At 37.1% G+C, this 22,495-nt stretch overlaps 1 protein-coding gene across 1 annotated transcript in view; it reads right to left on the bottom strand.

Annotated features, from left to right (window-relative positions):
- LOC306874038 (dystrophin-like) overlaps positions 1 to 22,495 on the bottom strand; it is a 111,365-nt gene that overhangs the window by 83,976 nt on the left and 4,894 nt on the right. Inside the window, exons 6-21 of the mRNA XM_079423751.1 lie at positions 22,202 to 22,320; positions 21,242 to 21,420; positions 20,731 to 20,865; positions 18,665 to 18,856; positions 14,607 to 14,788; positions 14,340 to 14,490; positions 14,147 to 14,266; positions 13,408 to 13,509; positions 13,052 to 13,159; positions 10,696 to 10,875; positions 10,298 to 10,470; positions 8,910 to 9,033; positions 8,556 to 8,643; positions 7,971 to 8,212; positions 1,291 to 1,471; positions 556 to 701 (exon numbers count right to left, since the gene is read on the bottom strand). Coding sequence (XP_079279877.1) covers positions 556 to 701; positions 1,291 to 1,471; positions 7,971 to 8,212; positions 8,556 to 8,643; positions 8,910 to 9,033; positions 10,298 to 10,470; positions 10,696 to 10,875; positions 13,052 to 13,159; positions 13,408 to 13,509; positions 14,147 to 14,266; positions 14,340 to 14,490; positions 14,607 to 14,788; positions 18,665 to 18,856; positions 20,731 to 20,865; positions 21,242 to 21,420; positions 22,202 to 22,320 — 2,422 coding nt within the window. The remainder of the gene's footprint in view (positions 1 to 555; positions 702 to 1,290; positions 1,472 to 7,970; positions 8,213 to 8,555; positions 8,644 to 8,909; positions 9,034 to 10,297; positions 10,471 to 10,695; positions 10,876 to 13,051; positions 13,160 to 13,407; positions 13,510 to 14,146; positions 14,267 to 14,339; positions 14,491 to 14,606; positions 14,789 to 18,664; positions 18,857 to 20,730; positions 20,866 to 21,241; positions 21,421 to 22,201; positions 22,321 to 22,495) is intronic.

Here is a 22,495-nt window from a genome sequence, read left to right as displayed (position 1 = left end):
ATTATGTACATATAAATACACACACATGGTATACTTTTTTAGAAAATATTTACATGCATTTATATGTACATTTAGATCTATATAATTTAATTTATATATAAATATATTTAATATATAAATATAACATTTTTCTTAAATATATACATGCATGTGTGTGTAATTATATATATATATATATATATATATATATATATATATATATATATATATATATATATATATATACACACAGAACACACACAAAACATAACTGTAAACAAAAACTTTTATTTTGGTTGCGATTAATCATTTGACAGCACTAATTTTAAACTTAATCTTTACTTAATTTATTAAATAAATTGATTCCTGTGATAGCAAAGCTGTATTTCACTAGCCACTAGCCACTATTACTGTCTTCAGTGTCAAATGATACTTCAGAAATAATTATAATTATTCTAAATGTAAATATATTCAACAGAGATGTCATATATATATATATATATATATATATATATATATATATATATATATATATAAAATAATAATATTTCTTTTAAAACGAGTAAAATCTCATACCTTGATGTCTTTGAGCCTCTGCTCCATGACAGGGTACTCAGTCACTGCTGTAGAGGGGATGGCTAGTTTATTCTCACACTGCTGCAGCCAGGCCAGCAGCGCTGCCATCACATCCTTATAACGTGCTGGTGGAAGACTAGACTGGACTAATACAAGAGAAAAGAAAAGAAAACATGTCTGAACAATCTCTTACACAACATCTGCCAGCAGTCCTGCAGTTTTACACAGATCCTGAATGTCTATCATTCACAAAATTCAACACATGCCCCACTTCCTATATGTTTGTTTTTCACAAACAATTCATTATCAAATCATCTGATTATGTTTCAGCAACTACTCAGAGTGAAGTACTGTCAGAGTAATTTTTACTCACATTTTAGCATTCTGCATAATTCTGAACAATTTCTCACATAATCAGCATAGAAAATAGTTTAAGAATCTTTCTAAATTGTGTAGAAACGCAGACATGAATTACCTTTCAGCCAGAGAGTACTTAAAAATTAGAACAAGGCCATGAAAGTTTCAGACGCTTTTGTAGCATAATAGGATAGAGATGCTCGTTGATTTGAAAGATTTATGAAAATGCTGCCAGCTCAGAGGCTAATGTAATCAAACCAGACCACACTGCAGTCTGAATCCTACGTCATAAGTGCTGTCATAGTACAGTATGTTAGTGATCCACTTTTAAACTCCCTCAACGTTAACCCAAATAGCATAGCGCTAGACACCCCTCACCCAGAACAAGCTGTCTTTCCCTGGCCCTCAGGTCCTCGAGGACATGGTGGTAGTGCTCTTGGAAGGCAGAGATGTCAGCATCAAAGAGAACAGGAGTCTCTTCTTTCTGCTGCAGCTCCTGAAGTTGTTCATGCAGCTTGTCCACTTGTGGTTGTAGAGCGGAGAGGCGAGCGATCTCATCCTGTGAAAGGTAATAAACATTGGCTAAGTCACATAATGGCACAAATACTGTCAGGAAAATGGCCCCATCTTTTTGCTGTCAGCCCTCGTCACCTGAAGTGCAAACAAACATGAATATTTAGCACTTATAACTTGACTCATAACTTCAAAATGTCTATACTGATTCAAATACAAAGAATATTGTTTTGTTGCAAGGCAAATGTTTTTACAGACTTCAAAAATTCAATAAAAACTTCATAAAATCTCATCTTTAGCTTTGAGTTTTCTCTTCACAACTCTTTCATTGCATCTTCCGTCCTTTAGTAAAGCGTATATAGAGATTATTTATGATATGCTGTATATAAATTACAATTGCAATAAAATAGCTATAATAAAACTGTATTTTTATTGATCCAATAAAAATAGTAACGTTGTAACTTAAATTACATTATTGCTGTCTGCTATGAGATTCTCGGTTTCCTTTTTTTTTTTCGAGATAGGTTGATGTGAAATATCAAAAATTGATTTATATCATTTTTGTAATTGAGAGAGAGAGAGAGAGAGAGAGAGAGAGAGAGATGTAAGATATTATTGTATATCAATATTTGAAGAGAAAAGATACACACACAGTATATACAGTGCCCTCCAAAAGTATTGGAACAGAAAGGCCAATTCCTTTATTTTTGCCTGTAGACTGAAAACATTTGGGTTTGACATCAAAAGATGAATATGAGATGAGAGATTAACATTTCATCTTTTATTTACAGGTATTTTTATCTGGATCTGATACACAACTTAGAAGATAGCACCTTTTGTTTGAACCCACCCATGTTTCATGTTACCAAAAGTATTGGAACAGATAGAATTATCATAGATTAACGTTAAAAAGACTTAATATTTAGTTGCAAATCCTTTGCTTTCAATAAATGCATCAAGCCTGTGACCCACTGACATCACCAAACTTTTGCATTCTTCTTTTGTGATGCTTTTCCAGGCTTTCACCGCAGCCTCTTTCAGTTTTGGGGGGTTACTCCCTTCAGTCTCTTCTTTAGCAGGTAAAATGCATACTCTACAGGGTTTAAGTGTGGAGATTGACTTGGCCAGTCTAAAACCTTCCACTTCTTGCCCCTGATGAACTCCTTTGTTGCTTTGGCACTATGTTTTGGGTCATTATCTTGCTGCATGATGAAGGATCTCCCAATCAGTTTGGTTGCATCTTTCTGTAAATTGTCAGACAAAATATTTCTGTAGACTTCTGAGTTCATTTTGCTGCTGCCATCATGCGTTACATCATTAATGAAGATTAATGAGCCTGTCCCAGAAGAAGCGATGAAAGCCCAAGCCATTACATTACTTGTGTAATGTGTACTATAATGTACACCTGTGTACACTGTGTTTCAGATCAGCTTGTATGTTTGGGATCATGAGCAGATCCTTTCGTTCTCCAAACTTTAGCCTTTCCACCACGTTGATCCATAAAATCAGCCCATAAAACCTTGTCCCAGAATTTTTGAGGCTCGTCTCCTATTCTTCTTGCTAATGAGTGGTTTGCATCTTCTGGTGTAGCCTCTGTACTTTTATTCATGAAGTCTCCTGCGAACAGTAGATTGTGATACCTTCACTCCTGTCCTCTGAAGGTTGTTGCTGATGTCACTAACAGTTGTTTTAGGGTCTTTCTTTACAGCTGTCACAATGTTTCTATCATCAACTGCAGATGTTTTCCTTGATCTACCCATTTGAGGTGTGTTACTTAGTACACCAGTGGTTTCTTTCTTCCTCAGGAGATTCCAAATGGTTGTACTGGCTATTGCCAGTGTTTGTGCAATGGTTTGATTGATTTTTCATCTTCTCTCAGCTTCACAATTGCTCGTTTTTCACCCATAGACACCTCTCTGGTTTTTATGTTGGTTACACATCTAACTAACTATAAATGCAGTCTGCACGGGTCTGAAACTGAGCACAGACATCCAGTGCTATTTATTGTTTGAATAATCAAATAATAGGACACACCAGGGCAACAAAACACACCTGTCAGTCACATGTTCCAATACTTTTGGTAACATGAAAAAAGGGTGGGTTCAAACAAGAGGTGCTATCTTCTAAGTTGTGGATCAGATCCAGATGAAAATACCTGTAAATAAAAACTGAAATGATAATCTCTCATCTCATATTCATTTTTTGATGTCAAACCCAAATGTTTTCAGTCTACAGCAAAAATAAAGGAATTGGCCTTACTGTTCCAATACTTTTGGAGGGCACTGTATATACACAGTATATGGTATTTATTGACTATTATATATTGTACTATAATTACTCTTTTGTCTGCAAATATTGATATTCAATGTTTTCATTGATAACTATTAATATAACTATATTCATCAATATGCTTATGTGGGTATATGGATGGTTAGAGTCAGTGTTCATATATGTGTATGTGAAACATACACCTGTAAACCTGGGGGATAGTAAGATAAGGAATGGGTTAATCGCATCAAATGATAAAATTATCACAGACACTCAAGGTCTTTAGGGAGACATGTCTCTTCTGAAAGACATATTACAGAAACAAGGATCTGGTAAAGAGACAGAAGCGAGAAAGACATTCATATAGGAAGCTGTCAGGTACAGATATACTCAAGGATAAAAGAGGTAAGAACAGATGAACAAAGAAAGACTTTAAACCTGCAGAGCTTTGATCACTCAAAACTTTTTTAATCACACAACTTGTCTCTGTGCCTGTTATATCATATTCATTAATCTAACAGGCCACGTCTACCCCACTGAACATAGTCCACAGCCATCAGACAGTGGAAATGTGTTCCTTTTTCAATTGAATCACCCAAAATAAGTACCATCATCAGAGCTAAATCACATAAAAATCCAACTGCAGTTAAAATTCACCAGCCAGGCCAGCCAGAGTCCCCATCAAAGGGGTCATTTTAAGAGAAATTGATTTTCCTTGATCTTTTGACATGAAAGATAGAATTATAGCAGACTGTTTTGTGAACCTGTCAAAATGTAATGAAAAAAGAAAAGAGGCAACTATATTGGACCCGTCAGCAAAACCCAGAACCCATAACTAAGCGTTTTAACATCTCATGCACTATTTTTTTTTTAATAAAAACAAGACAATTTTTTATTTTTTTTAAATTACCCCTTTGAATAAAAGTCAGAAAAAAAACTCAGAATAAACTATAAGAATTACTTGTTAAAACAGAAGAATGTAGTTAATATTTTTCAAAGGAATAGTTCACTCAAAAATGAAAACTTGCTGAGAGCTTACTCACCCTCAGGCCATCCAAGATGTAGATGAGTTTTATTGAGAAGAAATTTACATCACCTGCTCACCAATGGATCCTCTGCAGTGAATGGGTGCCATTAGAATGAGCTGATAAAAACATCACAATAATCCACAAGTAATCCACACAACTCCAGTCTTACAATTAACATCTTGTGAAGTGAAAAGCTGCATGTTTGTAGGAGACAAATCAATCATTAGGTGTTTTTAACCTCAAACCGCTGCTTCCAGCTAAAATACGAGTCAATCCATAAAATTGTGTTCTCCAAAAAATATAGACTTTTGTGACTCAGGAGAGAAATATGCACAGATCAAGCACCGTTTACAAGTGAAAACAGTTCTAAACAAATATAAAGAACAACAGGGGATGGACTTTTTTTTAATGGAGGATGCATTATAATGGATTTTGGACAGAAGCAAAGGTTTTTTTTAACAAACACACAGCTTTTCACTTCACAAGATGTGAACTAATAGACTGATGTGGATTAGATGTATATTATTGCAATGTTTTTTTACATTTACTGTTTAAGCTCTTATTTTGGCGGCACCCATTCACTGCAGTGGATCCATTGGTGGGCAAGTGATATGCTAAATCCAAATCTTTTTTGATGAAGAAACAAACTCTTCTATACCTTAGATCAGACCTGGGCATTGTATGGGGCCACATCCGGCCCTCTGGCTATCCTTGACCGGCCCGCGTGAGGTAATTTAAAATTAAAATAAATTAAAAGTCAAATCGCAAATAGGTGTAATTAGGTGAACGCAATACAACCCCTCACCACGGTTGACGACGCTGAAAAAAAAGGGTACGAGAAGATGCCTCCTCTATACAAATAAGTGGCGAGCGCATCTCCGCCCGCCCTCTGCTATCAGCTGGAAGGCAAAGGCCGCCCACCCGTCTACAGCCGTACAGGACCACTGAAGCGCTCGCTGGACGCTCCTACACTTCGGCTGGACAGGCGGCTTCGGCTCTTATGGCGATCCTCCAGGTCTTTCAGGCCAAACTCCTCTCTTCCATGGACGAGTCTGAGCCTGATCCTATGACTCTCAAGGAGCTGAGAAGTGCTACAGACCTGGCACTGCGCGCCACCAAGACCACCGCTCAGGCGATCGGGAGGTCCATGGCCAGCCTAGTGGTGCTCGAGCGCTGACGGAGATCAAGGATGCAGACAAAGTTCCCTTCCTTGATGCCCCGATTTCTCCCAGTGGCCTCTTTGGACCGGCGGTCGAAGGGTTTGCTGAACGTTTCACTGAGGCACAGAAGTCGTCCCAGGCCATGCGACACTTCCTGCCCAAGTGCTCCAGCTCCGTAGCTGCTTCCAGTCGCCCTAAGCCTATGCTGACTCAGCAGCCAGCGAAGCCTGCCGCCCCTGTGGCTCAGCCTGCCAAGATGCAGAAGACGCGAGGGAGATTCCGTTCAGCCAGACGCCACCCCTTTCCTAAGTGCCAGGGCCCCCGACCTAGCGTGAACTGCTTTTATTTTCAAGGCAACAGCTTGTTTCCTGATAATGAAACGACTTAAAATCAGTTCAAAACTGATTTTATTTCTGTAAACTCATAAAAACAACAAAACATTGCTTTTGTAAAACAATGAAAGCAGGACGCGCTTTCTGCCATCTCTGATCTGGAGCGCGTCAGAAAGAAGAACCGAAACTCAGCATACGGCTGCCTCACAGACATGTGAAATAGGCTACATCTATAGAAAGTTTAAAATATCTTCTTTTTCAAAAACAAATATTTCCTGATTATTGTAATCTGTTTGAAGGTTGCATTTCTCTCTAAAGGCGCGTCCAGTACTCTGGAGATGAGAGAGAATTAATACATAATTAAAATATCTCCTTTTTTCCAACAATTCATAATCATTAGGCGACTTTTGCCTGTGCTTGGTGGCAACCTTATACATGTGCTTGAGCACGGAATTTAAATTCATTGGATTATTAGCCCTATTAAATACCTAGACGTCTCTGTTAAAGTTTTTAAAGCATTTTAGCTGCACGTTTCCATTGTCAGATAAATTCCGCTTTCAGAACTGTCACGTCCGTAACGGAGCGATGTTCATCCGTAATATTGATTTTTCCTCTGAAACACAAACACTAATTTATTTAAATAAAAAAATTGCCTATGTAGGCTATATTTTATGTTGTGAATAGCCAACCCTTTCCATTCGGCAGATATGGTTGCTTCTGCTGTGCATTGTAAATCACAGAAAGTCTATAAATAGGCCTAGGCCTACGTTGTCTCTCAAAAACTCGGGTCTTTTTTTGTCACATCCGTAACGCACGTGTATCCTATTTTCCTCATCGCTAATAGACTGATACTTTACTGATGTCTAAGACTCTATTTTCAGCGGTTTAGAAAAATACAAAAAGATGGTCCAATAAAGGTATTGGTAATGAATACATCTATGAGAATATGTGTTTCAGGTTTTGACGGCAAATGTCACGTCCATAATGTTTGAAATACTTGATTTTTTGTTCAAAATTGTGATGTTTTTGAAACACTACAAAAAAATTCACATTTTCAAAACTGTTTTTGTGAATGTTCATTAGCTTACTTGTATAATTGTGTGCTCCACATTTTCATTGTATGATTGTAATTTATAGAGAAATATAAAATATATTGGGCAGACCTTGGTTAAGTGTATTGATCCGGCCCTCTGCAACCGCCCAAATTTCTCATGTGGCCCCTTGTGAAAATTAATTGTCTTAGATGGTCTGAGGGTGAGTAGATTTTCACCAAATTTACATTTTTGGGTGAACCATTCTTTAAATGGAGGTCATATACATTATTTATTATTTAATTTTTTTATGTTTTCTTTTTTGTGTGCCAAAAACTTCAGGGACCTTGTTAAAAGTAAACTATTTTCTAATCTTGGAAACCTTTGGAAGGATATGCATGTCGGGTTGTGGATATGGTTCTGAAAGTTATAGCATGTTTTCAAAGTAAATCAAGCTCTTTTATCTCAAAAGATCAAGAAAAAATAATCAAAGGTTATTTCTCTTGTCGGGCATGATAAAATGTCCTGCACGAATGCATCTTTGCATTTTTTTCTCTTTCTTGCATGAGATCAGATGAACACATGCAGTGGGTAAAGGGCATTACCTGGCCAGACACAGGAAAAGACAGACTTTGCCCTGTATATGGACACAGAACAGACACACATTGAAACAAAAATCCACAAAGGAACAAGACCCCATGCACGAGGACAGACACTGGTGGTTACCCTGCAACGCTCCAGCTGAATCCTCAGAGGCTCTGGCTCACACGCGGGCGGCGACTGCACCTTCAGCCAGTTCTCAGCGGTTGCTACAGCCTGCTCCAGTTGCTGGAAGAGATTGTAGAAGGCCAGGACTTTGGTCTGGTAGGCCAACCATGCCAGCCTTTCAGCCAGGAGAGCGCAGAAGTCAACCCATCGAGCACGTAACTGCTGAGCCGCCTGCTGGATGTCCTCGGAATTCTGACCATCTTTAGAGAAAGATCCATTAGGACAAATGAGACTCATGCATATTGAAACAGCATTTGAGGCAATTAAGCTGGCAAAGGCTTTAGATTTTCAAAATAGCTGGGAAACGTCCCATCGATTATTAATAGAGCTGACATTATGCAGGATTTTATAACCTCAATTAGCAGCAAAATGCAGATTATTACTTTCCAAATAAGATGGGGGATATTTGTGTGTGTTTTTTACAAGACAACAAGGGCAAGTTTTGAATTATGCAAGACTGATTGAAAATCAAGGGGCGTTTACACGACATTTGAACTGAAATGAATGTGAATATGAAAATAATCACTTAGAATTCATGCATACCGCTAGTGAGCTGATCCACCAAAGCCTGAGCTGAACGAGTGGCTTCTTGTAACTTCCTGAATTTTTCTGTTTTTTCCCTGTCAATTGCCTCAAAAATGGTTGAAAGAATCACACAGTAAACACCAATGAAACACATTTTTAAAAGCATAAACATGTTAATAATTGCCTTTATATATAACTATTACACTTAATTACGCATAATTTAAATATAGTAATTAAAATATATTATATTATTAAAGTTCAAAATTTTCTCAAGTAGTTTAATACATTTTACGGTCTAATATATTTCCACTACACATGAATTTGTTGTATGAAACAGACAAATCACTACAGAACATGTTAATGTAGCCCTACCAGCACTTTCTCATAGAGGTCTGCCACACTGCCTTCCTTACGGGAGATTGAGAACTCTGGATTTTGCAAAACAGCCTCTGACCGAGTCATAAAACTGTGAATTTCAGTGAAGTCCACATCAAATCTGCAGGGAAATTGATGAGAGAACAGCAAAACAAATTAGTTATTCTTGTTTGTTTGTTAGTCATTTGAATATTGCTGGAACACAGGCATTGATTCGCATTTTCCACTCACTGCAGGCTTTGTGTTTCAGCATCCATTTCTAAACTCAAAAGTACTATTTAACTCATGCAGCCAAAAATCAAAAGACCTTATTTAGACGAAAAAGCCTACACTGCAAAAAAATCTAAATAAAATATCAGTATCTCTGTCCTGTTTTATAGCAAAAATATGTAAAATATGTTATGTAATACAACAAAAAATTCCCTTGAGAAATAAAGAATAAAAAACAAGACAAATTTCACTTCAAATATGAAGTGTCTGTGTCATTCAGGTCTTTCATTCAGGAAATGTGTACAAATGGGTCCATTTTATTAAACAACGATCATACTGAGTGACCGATAGATTGCATTGTGCAAATCATGCTTTAAAAACACTGTTTTATATCAATAAACATATGTAATGAAATCTGTTTGTAAGTTTGATTATTTTTAGCAGTTATTTAACCTTAAATCTAGTCCTATAAAATTATTATATAAAAATGTATTGCATTAATTAAACATTTGGAAATTGGACGGATAGATGGATGGATAAAATGTGCTTCTGGAGTTTTATGCTTTATAGGTGTTGTTCATTGGCTTTGACACCATCTACAAATTAGCTAGTGTTACTGACAAAATTGGAGAAAAATCCGTTTTAGCAGACATATACATTTAAATTTTACAAAAAAAAAAAATTATTTAAATTGATGACTCGTACTCCACTCATTGTCCAATCAAATACTCTACAGAATGAGAATATCCCTCCCCCTAATATTCCCTAATAACAAGTAGCAAATCATGTTCATGACTATGATATTATTCAATCTTAATGGCTATTTTAAAAAAAATAGACAAGCCCTTCAATTTATTCCATCACAACTTTCTGTTGTAGATGGAAATACATCAATGCAGGAAAAAAGTCTTTTAAGCATAAACATAACAAAATTTATTACGTTTTTATTTTCTAACAATTAGTTTTACAATATATTTCAACGGTCTTGAAATAGTGTTAAAGATAAAACATACTGAACTATCTGTGTCATTAATATACATATACATATATATATATATATATAAAAAAAAAAAGCTAAACTCAGAAACAGAAAATTCCAAAGCAAAGCTTTTGTTGTCATAAAGGGGTCCTCCACATTTAGTGACCTGTGACAAAACCGAGGTACATAAGCTCACCTTTTCCGCAGTTCTGAATCAGCAACAATCTGTCGCTTCTTCTGAGGTGGAGGGGTAGACATGCCCTCCTTAGTATGCTTCACCATCTTTTTCTGGTTCGTGGTCACCTTGGTGACAGTTGCCATGGTTGTATGCGTGAGCTCCGACTGGGATGTGGTGACAATAGTTGAAAACTAAGAGGGACAAAATTTAAAAGACACACGTGTAAATGTATAGAAGTCTGATTCTTGAGTGCATATGAAAGAGAGAGCGCGATACAGTGAGAGCGCTTTATTTATTCTGAGTGATGGCATGGCCATGCAGGAAGCCATATCAAATTCTGAGAGAAATGGAAATAGATGGAACAGTATTGCGGAAAAGATGAGACACAGTAAATGGAATTGCATTAACATAACCACCTTGGTGCTGGTGAGCTGAAGCGACTGCACCAATTTGTCCCAGCGCTGAGCAAACCTCTCCAGCTTTGCCTCTAGTTTCCCAGCGGCCTCTTTGCTCTTAATGTTGGTCAGCAGATCTTGAACGAGGGAGCAAAGCTTGTCCAGGGTTTGCCTTTTCAACTCCAGGTCTGCTTTTAAAATCTGAGGAACGAAATTCAGGTGACAGTCTTTAAGTTCTGAAATTTATTCTTAAAGGAATAGTCCGGGCCAAAAATTCAGTCATCATTTACTCACCTTCATGTCATTCTGAACAACACAAAAGATGATATTTTTAAGAATGTTGGCAACCAAACAATTGACCCTTCACAGGGAGTTTGACTGACAGGTGATCTGACCAATCATAACACCGAATCTGCCATTTTTGTCCGACAAACAAACCAAACCGGAGAGTAGATTAACATCGGTGGACTTGAACTTGAAAAATGGTGAGTATTGACATCTTTCTGCGATTGAAACAAGATACCTTCTGATGTTCATTCATGTTTATTTTGTGCTATAACTAGTAAAGAGGAAGAGATGATCAGAAGAGATGAGGCGCTACAGTGACACATTAAAGAGCCACAAAACGGTTTTTATAGTCTTTGTTTCATACCAAAAGTAACCTGCTCTGTCTAGTCTGTCAGTGTGTTGTCAGTTTCCTCTTTGCTCCATGATGTATTTTTCACTGCGTGAGAACATAATGTGTGGCGTGAGAGCGCCATGGCTTGTCAGACACAGCAATAGTAACAGTGTTAATTTTGGCAGGCATTTTTGATTTAGTCTTAGTCTTTATCTTGAGACGAAAATGCTTAATAGTCTTAGTCACATTTTAGTCATTTGAGTCTTTCATAGTTTTAGTCTAGTTTTAGTCGACGAAAAGTCATTGCATTTTTGTCAACTTTTAGTCATTACTTTGTCAAACTGCAGTTACCAACATTTATTTTGGTAGCTATTTTATATGTAGTATTCAAACAAAAATATTCATCAATTCTTCTCTCTTTAGACCAAATCAATTAAGCTTAGTTATGAGAAATTTGAATCAAGGATTGAATTTGGAAAAACTGGAATAAATTTTAATTTTTTTGGTAGAGATATAAATTAAACTCATTTTTCAGATACAGTAGGTTTACTTAACAAGTATTCATTTATTTAACATCTTTTGTTGGTTAACATTTATGACAGATAATTAGGAATGCTGTCCATTTAAGATGGAAGGTATGTATGTAATAGCCTACTGACATACATTCAGTTTTCACCCACCTGTTTAAGCTCACTTAAACCATAACGGACTGTATTTCCGTGAGATACTCTACATGGGAGACATTTGGACTGCTGTGTGTGTATTTGAGCACTGAGAACTGATCGCGCGCTGTATGAGAACTGAAAAAGTGGAGCGCGCGCGCGAGAGAGAGCACTTCTATCAGCGCGTTTCCGCCTATCGCACCTTCACTAACTTTAAGTTAATCGTCAATGAATTGTGACTCCCGGGAAAAACGGGACGTCTGGTCACCCACTCCCTAACCCTTCGGGTGCTGAGGCCATTGTTTCAGATCGCTAGTTCGCGTTTTGGTAGCCTATCCGTCCACTGCGGCTGCCATGCAAACGCACCTTATCCAATGACAGAGACGCACATTTTGAAAGACAAGGCAGTTAACTTAGCCTATAGGATGTATTTTGAATGTCTGGTAGTCCTCAAATAACATTTTAGTCCCGTCTCGTCTTGTTAACGAAGATGTGGCATAAATTTCGTCATAGTTTTTATCATCAGATATTAGTTTTAGCTCAGAAAAAGGTTCGTTGACGAATATTTTTCGTCGTCGTCTTCGTCAACGAAATTAACACTGAGTAGTAATGAAGGGGCCTCCATATTATTTTTTTATACTATGGATGTCAGTGTGACCTAAAACCATCTTGCTACCAACATTTTTCAAAATATCTTATTCCAGAGAAAAAAGAAAGTCATACAAGTTTGAAATGACATGAAGGGGAGCAAGATAAGACAAATTCTTTCCTTTTTCGTTAGACTATACCTTCAAAGTCAGCCAACCAATGAGAACTTTGAAAAACAGAACTACATAATATCTAATTCTAGCTGGGAATTGTGTTGCATTACTAAAAAGGCTTGATTTCAAACCCATTACAAAGGATTTCAACATAAAACGTCATTCGAAACCCATTTTACTTCCATAACATGAACATTTTGCATGTCATGGAGCATATTCAACGATGGAATTTTTTTTCACAATACTATTTTATTCACCAGGACTTGATTGTTAAGCATGCAAAGTAGGGTTGACTTTAATGCTTCAGTGAATTTGGATTATGTGTGGCCACTTACGGCAAGCTTCCTTAGGTTGGCGGCCACTTCATTTGGGTCATTTGTGCCTCTGCTTTGGATAGTCTGAACTAACTCCTCCTTCTGAGTCAGCCAAGAATCAAACAGCAGCTATAAAACAAGCACAGCGGATTAAAGGGAGATTGGAGATGTGTTCTGCACTGCTGCTTTTCCTGTTTCTTTTGAGCACTGGTGATGTTATCACGCTGACTCTCTTGAGAAAAGAGGTCTTCAAAACCTTTGTTTCCCCAGACATGCTCTCATTATAGTCATTTAGCAGGCAGGATTCAAAAGGCATTTTGAGAGCTGCTAAATGCATTGTAAAAGCTTTTTCAGCACGGCCTGGAAGGATTCAGTACCTGCTCCTCAGAGAAATGCTGCCAGCACAGCAGGATCTTTTGAAGAAGGATCCAACGCTCTTCAGTCCATTTGCAGATCGCTGCCCATCGTTCCCCAAGGTTCTGTGTAAGTAAAGTGGGGGTGTTATGGAAAACCAATTCAAGTAAACAAAACATTATACCACAGTTATTTGGTCCAAACAACCGGTCAGACCTTAGGGCTGTGGTTATGGTTACAAAGGTCACATTACACAGTAGCAGATTATGGTTGTCAGGCCTGTATTTGAGTAATTAATGCAGTTCCATTCACAACATTTTGGTTATTTACAAGAGTGGCAACCGCATTCTATACCACACTTGGTTGTCTGTTACATTATGCAGTGTGAAAGAGCCTCTCTGCGGTATAAAATCTGTTGTTGCTTCATTGTGACCCTGGACCACAAAACCAGTCACAAGTAGCACTGATATATTTGTAGCAATAGCAAACAATATGGGTCATGGGTCAAAATTATTGATTTTTCTTTTATGCCAAAAATTATTAGGATATTAAGTAAAGATCATGTTCCATGAAGATATTTTGTAAATTTCCTACTGTAAATATATCAAAACTTAATTTTTGATTAGTAATATGCATTGCTAAGAACTTCATTTGGACAGCGATTTTCTCAATATTTAGATTTTTTTTGCACAGATTCCAAATTTTCAAATACAGTAGTCAACATTTGAAGAGGCTCAAAAGTTCATTAATGACAAAATGTACCTGTAGTTTTTCCTCCAAGGCTGCGGTGGCGCCATCACCGCTGTTCTCATCTACTACCACCACCATATGAGTCAGAGAGTTCACTCGCACTTGCTCTAGCTCCAGATCTTCCTGTAAGAGCTGCAGGGACAATTATGACTTTACTTATTTGTTTTTTGCTTCTCAATAAACCACCAAAAATTACAGAACATACTTTTTGCTCTTCAATTTGTCGCTTTATGTCATCAAGTTCGGGTCCTAAAGGCTGCGCTCCCATTCTTTTAATTCGATTGTCGGTTGTGTCCAGCCAATCAGAGAGCTGCTTCAGCTGCTGGTGCTGCAGGTCCATTAAAACCTCATGAAGCCTAGAAATGTTCCAAAGCATCAGTTATATGAACGTTGTAAATAGCAAAGGTCTTTCTGTAAAGAATGACAGGTTTATATTCCTGGCTAAAGGGTTATCGTGCAAACATAAGACCACCTGCTCTGTTTCTCCATGCTGGCCACACGTAGATGTTCCCAGCGAGAGTTGAGCAGATTCATCTGTTCCCGCACCTCCCTCTCTTCATCATCAGTCAGCTGCCCTCCAGACAACAACACACTTCCTGCTTTGAGAACCCGGCCCACGCTGCCCTGATGAGATGTTAACTCTACCATGTAGCCCTGGACAGACAACAGACATATATTTTATAAACATCAGTAAGATTTATTATTATTTTTTTTTTTTAAGAAAACAATTCAGCAAGAATGCAACAAATTGATCCAAAGTGACAGTAAAGACTTTTACATGATTACAAAAGACTTCCATTTCAAATAAATGGTGTTCTTTTAAACTTTCATCAAAAAAAAAAATGCATGACTGTTTTTACAAAAAATATTATTCAGCACTATTTTTAACACTGATAATAAGAAATGTTTCTTGAGCACCAAATCAGCATTTTAGAATTCTAAAGGATCATGTGACACTGAAGTAATGATGCTAAAAATTCAGCTTTGCCATCACAGGAATAAATTACATTTTAAAGTATACTGAATTATAAATTTTAGATTAAAAATTATATATGTTACATGTATGTAAACGTTATAATATTTACAACCCAAATTCCAGAAATGTCAATATTTTATTCATAATAGAACATAGATAACATAAATGTTTATAATTTTATGCACAAATGAGCTCATTTCAAATTTGATGCCTGCTACAGGTCTCAAAATAGTTGGGGGCATGTTTACCATGGTGTAACATCTCTTCTTTTCAAAACAGTTTGAAGACGTCTGGGCATCGAGGTTATGAGTTTCTGGAGTTTTGGTGTTGGTCCCATTCTTGCCTGATATAGGTTTCCAGCTGCTGTAGAGTTCGTTGGTCGTCTTTGATGTATTTTTTGTTTAATGATGCTCCAAATGTTCTCTATAGGTGAAAGATCTGGACTGCAGGCAGGCCAATTCAGCACCCGGACTCTTCTAATATATAATAGCTGCAGTATGTGGTTTTGCATTGTCCTGCTGAAATACACGTTGTCTGGAGGGGAGCATATGTTGCTCTAAAACCTTTATATCCCTTTCAGCATTCATGGTGCCTTCCAAACATGCAAGCTGCCCATACCACATGCACTTATGCACCCCCATACCATCAGAGATGCTGGCATTTGAACTGAACACTGATAACACGCTGGAATGTCTCCTTCCTCTTTAGCCCGGAGGACACTGCGTCCAAGATTTCCAACAAGAATGTCAACAATGTTCACATATGGCTTCCTTTGTGCATGATAGAGCTTTAGTTGGGATCTGCGGATGGCACGGTGGATTGTGTTTGAAGTATTCCACAATCTTTTTACACACTCTTTCACAGACTGGACAGTCTCTGCCCATCTTTATTTCTTAGAGACTCTGCCTTTCTAAGACATCCCTTTTATAGCTAATCTTGTTACAGACCTGATGTCAATTAATTTAATTAGTTGCTAGATGTTCTCCCAGCTGAATCTTTTCAAAATGTCTTGCTTTTTCAGCCCTTTGTTGCCCCCGTGCCAACTTTTTTGAAACTTGTAGCAAAGCGTCAAATTTGAAATGAGCTCATTTAGTGGATACAAGTGTGACCATTTCTCTGTGTAAACATTTGTTATCTATGTTCTATTGTGAATAAAATATTGGCTCATGTGATTTGAAAGTCTTTTAGTTTTTATTTTCTTCAAATTTAAAAACGTCCCAACATTTACGGAATTCGGGTTGTAAAAGCATTTACAGACTTCTTTTAAAAGACATTAAAAAATTCGAATGACCCCAAACACTGGAACAGTAGTTTAAAATGTTAAATTTAAAAATGTATTAAACATAGTCCAAGTACACGTGTAAATGGTGTTAAACATTGACTACATAACACAAAATTCTTAAAACCTTCAAAAAACGTCATGTTTCCATCACAGCAGATCTATCAACAAACAAAAATATGCAAATAAATAATATGCTTATAATATAATAATAATTTGCTAAAGAGTTTAAGAACTCTTAACTTCTCTCTTTCTTTGCTGTCATCTAAAAAATCTCTCTGTACATTTGTTTCCATCCTTAACACTTCCTTCAATGAGTTTTTTCACTCATTATATCATGCCATTCTCTCAGTCATTTAATATCCCCAGATAACTTTTCAATTCACACCCACACACGGCACAGTTTGATTTTTTGACTCCCAGACCAACCATTGTAAAAGATGTTGGAATATGAAACTGAGGGTAAACACTTATAATTACCATCTGTCAAGAACAGAGAAATCTGATTTATTCAGAGACTGTAAACACGGGTGGGCATACGAAGATCTGGGTTAATAATAACAGCCCATAACTTCTTGAACATATCTTAGTTCCAAAACTTTCAGACAGCATCCTTCACCCTTTGGGTTCAAAGTTATTTTGAAGAAATTAATCACCTGTCCAGATTTAAAGCTGTTCCTATACGTCTCACACAAGTGTTTTCAAGTCTTATATTGACCAGATGTCAGATACTGAATAAACGTATACACATGTGTCAACTGAAGAGCATTTCTGGGACAATGCAGATTTAAATTGAACTTTATACACAAAATCTAAAGTGTATGGGTAGTGACGAGTCATTTTTAGAGCAACGTGCAAAATGTAAGAACATTGTAGTTTGTGCCAAAATAGTAGGCTATTTTTTTAGATAAAACTAATCTGTAACTGTTGCTTAGAATAACTAATTGCTCAACAAAAAGCTGTAAAAGGACATATATCATATATCTGGATATATCTTTTTCTGTATGGCCTTCAACTTTGGGCAAAGGTCATATCATAAGACTCTGAGCTTATGTAGGAATCCGAAATTGGCATATGGCAGCGAAAGCTCATGAAATCACAACAAATACAGCTAGCTTTAATAGCAATTCCTGGATCACCTCTAAAGGGAATCTCTATAGTTTGCGAATGCTAAAAAGACAGGAATTGACAACATGGTTTTTGAGCATTCAAATGTTTTTTTTCTCTGAACCAGTAACTTAACATGACAGCTGTGCACTAGTCCTTCTGAAAACTTATAAGCTCTGACATCATAATTGAGACACGATGTGGATTCAAGTGATTTTTATGGTGCGACTCCAGAACAAAAGTGACAATTTCATGTTTCTTTCTCTCTTTTACACCTACCGATAAAGACAGGAGACTTGTTTAATGCAGAACAAAACTATTTTATCACTTGTGCTTATTCTTTATAAATTCAGCTGAAGGGCTGCATTATTTGGTGTCAGTGACACGAAATGCTAAACACTAAACTGTACAGTCAACATTAGCAATTAATTATAGCTAGTTTAGCCATAGCTTCCTCCTCACACATGATTCACACTTGGAAATTTGGAAGCCTAGGTCCAAAGAGTTTTCAAAATTGTGCAAAATTGTGTTAACTGTTCATGTGCCAATATCTTTAAAAAAGGATCCTTTCAACATCTGAAGGCAGTATTAATGACATTAAAGGTCGAATTTAACAAAATTAGCAACAGATCTTTGCTTCCTTATCATGGCATTCATCAGAGTAAAACAAATTATTGAAAAAGTAATAAATGAAGGATTATATCCACTGGTTGTTGATTAAATGAAACTTGAAATTGATTTTAAGAAAGGGGAGGGGTTTTAGCAGTCTAAATGTTTGGAGGAGTCAAACATATGTCACCAGAAAGAAGTTGTTTAAAGGGAGGATCAAAAAATGACATCTTAAGTGCAAAAAAAAAAATGGAGTGAACGATCTTGGATGATCCGTTTACAATAAGATCAATAACTAATTAGAAAACCGTGAACTTTCATTTCATGACAACTTTTCGACATTCAACTTTTCAACTAAAATCCAGTTACGTATTCTAATAAGTACATAAATCAAACTTTAATCATTGTTTTAGTGGTACACTAAAAAATGGAAATGAATGCCAATTTTCTCAAACAATACATCACCAACTGAGAAAAATATGACCTGAGGCCAGCAGAATCATTAACACGCTCGTCTGCTTTCACCTCAAAAGCTTTAAAACACAAACTAGCAAATTACCTCATGGGTGTGAAACTGCTCTTTGACTTCTTCGACAAAAGAGGAGATGGGTGGCTGTGCTTGCAAGCCGTCCTCCGCGGAGAGCAGCCAGGTCAGGACCTCCTCCAGGGCACTCTGGTAACTTTCCAACTCATTTAGCCCCTGTGGCAGGGGACTGGGGGACGGTCGCAGTTCATCGGGCTTGTCTGGAGACTGAAGGCAGATCGACGGGAGACAAATGGGTTAGATGATGTATGGATTTAAAAATAATAAAAATATAGAGTTTTTCGTCATTAAATGAAGACTTGCCTAAAGAGCATATTGGCAATGAGGCGGTAGGAGTGGTTGGCTAATGATGGGTACACACACACGCGCGTCACTAAAGCCCCTAGAGTTCTGGCTGTTTCATCCACAAAAGCTGGGTGATCTTTAAACTTAGCCTTCTAATTTTCGTTTCCTGCTTTGGGAAATACCCTCTGAAATGTGCTTGAGTGAAATGCACTGGCTTGCTGATAATATCAGGGTGTTTTCAGATTGAATTTAAAGATTGTGAGGGGCCTCTTGGTGTTGAGTTATGATTTAGCACAAGGTTCATTAGTGGTGCTTATGGTATTGCTCATATTTCTACAAATTCCTAACCATAAGTATTCAAATTTGGTGTATAACTTGTCATACCATTTGCGCCGTGGACAATAAAACCTCAAATCACACAGCTTGTTGAGAAGATGTTTTTCTAAGCAACCTTTAACCTACAGTTTTCACCTGACCGACCAGGCAAAAAAAAAAGAAATCCCATAGACTGACAGAAGAGAAGAGACTTGAGTCATATTTTGGGGACCAAACTATCTTTAGGGTGACTAAATACCCAGAAACTACCCACAACAATATGTTAAAAAACACTCAGAATACTTTCGCAACCACATAGCAAGGCTTTGGCAGCCGGACACAACACAGAGTTTTACACCAGTGTTATTTTAGTATTACTTATATACTATTTATTAATATTCTGAATGTTTTTATATATTTATTATTTTTATTTCAGTTTTTGTAATTTTAGTCCTTCTAATTAGTTAAGTTTTTTTTACAATTAAGTTTTTATTTACATGTTTTTTTTTTTTTTCAACTTTATTTCCATCTCCAAATGTTCAAATTCAGTCAAGACCACTTTCGTCAAATGTATATTTATAATAATAATGATGCATACAGTTAATGTTGGCGTTATGGTTCAGTAGTCCACACGCGCAGCCATGCCTGGACTCTTTAACATGAGTTTGTTGAAATCAGGGCAAAATACAATGCTGTAAAACTAGAAAAAAATAAATAAAAAAAATTGCACACAGATATCAGATTATAATACAGGTTCAAGCTGAGTTGGGGATGGAGAGGGGAGTTAGATGTGGTGTGCAACCATGCATTAATAGACAGGCTGAATGGGGATTTAAATAGACCACTGTGATAGGTGCCAAAACTGGATTGGTACATGTCAGAAACAGCTGACTGTCGGCTGATGCAAGCTTGACTGTGGTGTGGCCTTCCTGAACTAAAGCAATGCTCCATTTTTAATGGTTTTACTTTAAGTTAAAAATAACAACACTGTTTTCACAAGCACCACTTACATTTTCTTCTAAAAATGTAAAAATGTGGCAGTGTTCCATCAACTAGACTGGTTGTTAAAAGAGAAATGCCTTATGTAGATTAAAGTATCTCAGGAACACACAACGTCACATTTTCAATGATTGTATTTTTAAATACTACACAAACTAGATTACATTTTCCAAAGAAAATGTGAGTGGTGGTCACAATGCTAGTTTTTGTGTGTTGCTGTGCAGTTGATATGGTGTTCTGGACGGTTCAATCCTTAAAGTCAATAAAGCAAGTCTCTGAAATACCCCTCAGGTCCCTTCCTCATTGCAAATCTATGTTTTTTTTTGTCAATTTTGTTGTCTGCCAGGCCAATATATTACATTTGGAACAAGCTTTTTTGAAGTGTGACAACGCTAATATCAGTCTGAGGTTGTTGTACACTAAAAAAAAAAACTACAATGCCTAGCAATGATATGGAAAACCAGCAGTCAACAATGACCAACCTGTGAGGTGAGGAACTTCCTCTGCTGTTCAGGCGTCTTGACGTAGGCAGCTTGAGTGAAGGCATAGCTTCTGAATCGAGGCTTATAGGAGGGAGACGGGCTGCGGACATGACTCTGGGCCACACTGACGGTGATCTAAGAGAGGTACAGAAGATAAGAAAGACTGAAATAAGCAAACAAAAGCCACAGAGATGGATGAAAATATCGAGGACAGTTGAGTGATGGAGCAATGGGCTGGATATGGCAGTGAGAAGGACGATGAGGACGTTGGAATGCAGAGAGTCAAAATTAGATCACAAATTACAAAACATAATTCAATGTCAGCTGGCAAAGTGTGTTGACGAGATAGAGGTGCATTCGACATCCTGAGAACGTCTGAAAAGCTTTTTGAAACCAAAGTCTGGGGCTTTCATATTAGACGTATGTGGCGCCAGAGATAATGGGTCCATGCATTACGATTACTGCACACTGTTCAAAAATGTGCGTGTCTATGAGTGTGTGTTCCTCTGACCTGCTGGGAGTAACGCTGTTGGGTTTGAAAGAGGAAGTGCTCCTCCTTGGTTACTGTAGCTCGAGGGAGGGTCTCCACCTCTTGGATGGCCTCCATGCTCACGCCATGGGGCAGCACTTGGAACAGGGAGGTGATGTACATAATGATGGATTTCTTATCTGGATGAGCTGTAGCAACATCTGCGATGGCGAAAAGATATGCCCATGAGCTAAGCAATGACTTAATTGACTTAATCTAACTCCTAGAGGAGACATATGTGAGATTATTAGAGTCTTAGATGAATGTGAGAAGCAAAAGATCCCTTTAAACATTGCTTTGTATTTAAAAGAGTGTTGTATGTGTACTACTAAGTTCAGGATTGATAAAAAAAAAATTTTTTAATTTGAAAGAAGTCTCTTGCATTTATTTGATCAAAAATACAGTAAAAACAGCAATATTGTGAAATATTCTTACAATATAAAATAACTGCTTTCTATTTTAAAATATTTGGAAATGTAATTTATTCTTGTGATGGCAAAGCTCAATTTTCAGCATCATTACACCAGTCTTCAGTGTCACATGATCCTTCAGAAATCATTCTAAAATGCTAATAAACATTTATTTTATTATCTACATGAAAGAATTTCTTTAAAAAAAAAAAAGTGTTCATATAACTGTCTTTTACTATATATCTATACATGTTCTTTATGGACTTATCTGTAGGAAAGGAACATGCACATACTGTAGTTAGATCGCTTTCCTTTGGATCTGTCCATAGAGAACCAGTCATAAGTGGTACAAGCTCATCTATGAGTTAAACCCCCATGGCATAAATTGTGTGATGAAATTCTGGTTTAGATGTTGATGTAACAAGACGTTTCCTCCCGTCCAAAAAAACGAAACTAAAAAAGCCCTGTCTGTATTAGTCAGAAAAACTTCAAAGGCTAATGTAAGCGAGAAGAAGAAAGGAGGAGGTCATACCCTCAGGGTCCAACAGTCGGTCGATGCCTAAACTCTTCTCTGCAACGTTGAAGGCATGATCCAGTCTCTCAATGGCATTATCCTGTTGCTCCACCACGCTCCAGCTAAACAGCTCTGGCCTAGCAAACAAAGACAAAGCAGATGATGTAATTAATATAGGATAGTTAATAACTTAAATTATTTTTCTGTGCACATGCTTCAAATAGCTAAAAGCAGATTGAAACAGCTGGTTCATTACCCAAATGAACTACACAGAAAAATAGAAAAACAATAAGCCATAATCAGCTTCAAAAA

This window comes from Barbus barbus (assembly GCF_936440315.1).
Source record: "Barbus barbus genome assembly, chromosome: 8".
Taxonomy (NCBI): domain Eukaryota; kingdom Metazoa; phylum Chordata; class Actinopteri; order Cypriniformes; family Cyprinidae; genus Barbus; species Barbus barbus.
The sequence above is the reverse complement of the archived record's forward strand: the minus strand, read 5'-3'. Positions and strand labels throughout refer to the sequence as shown.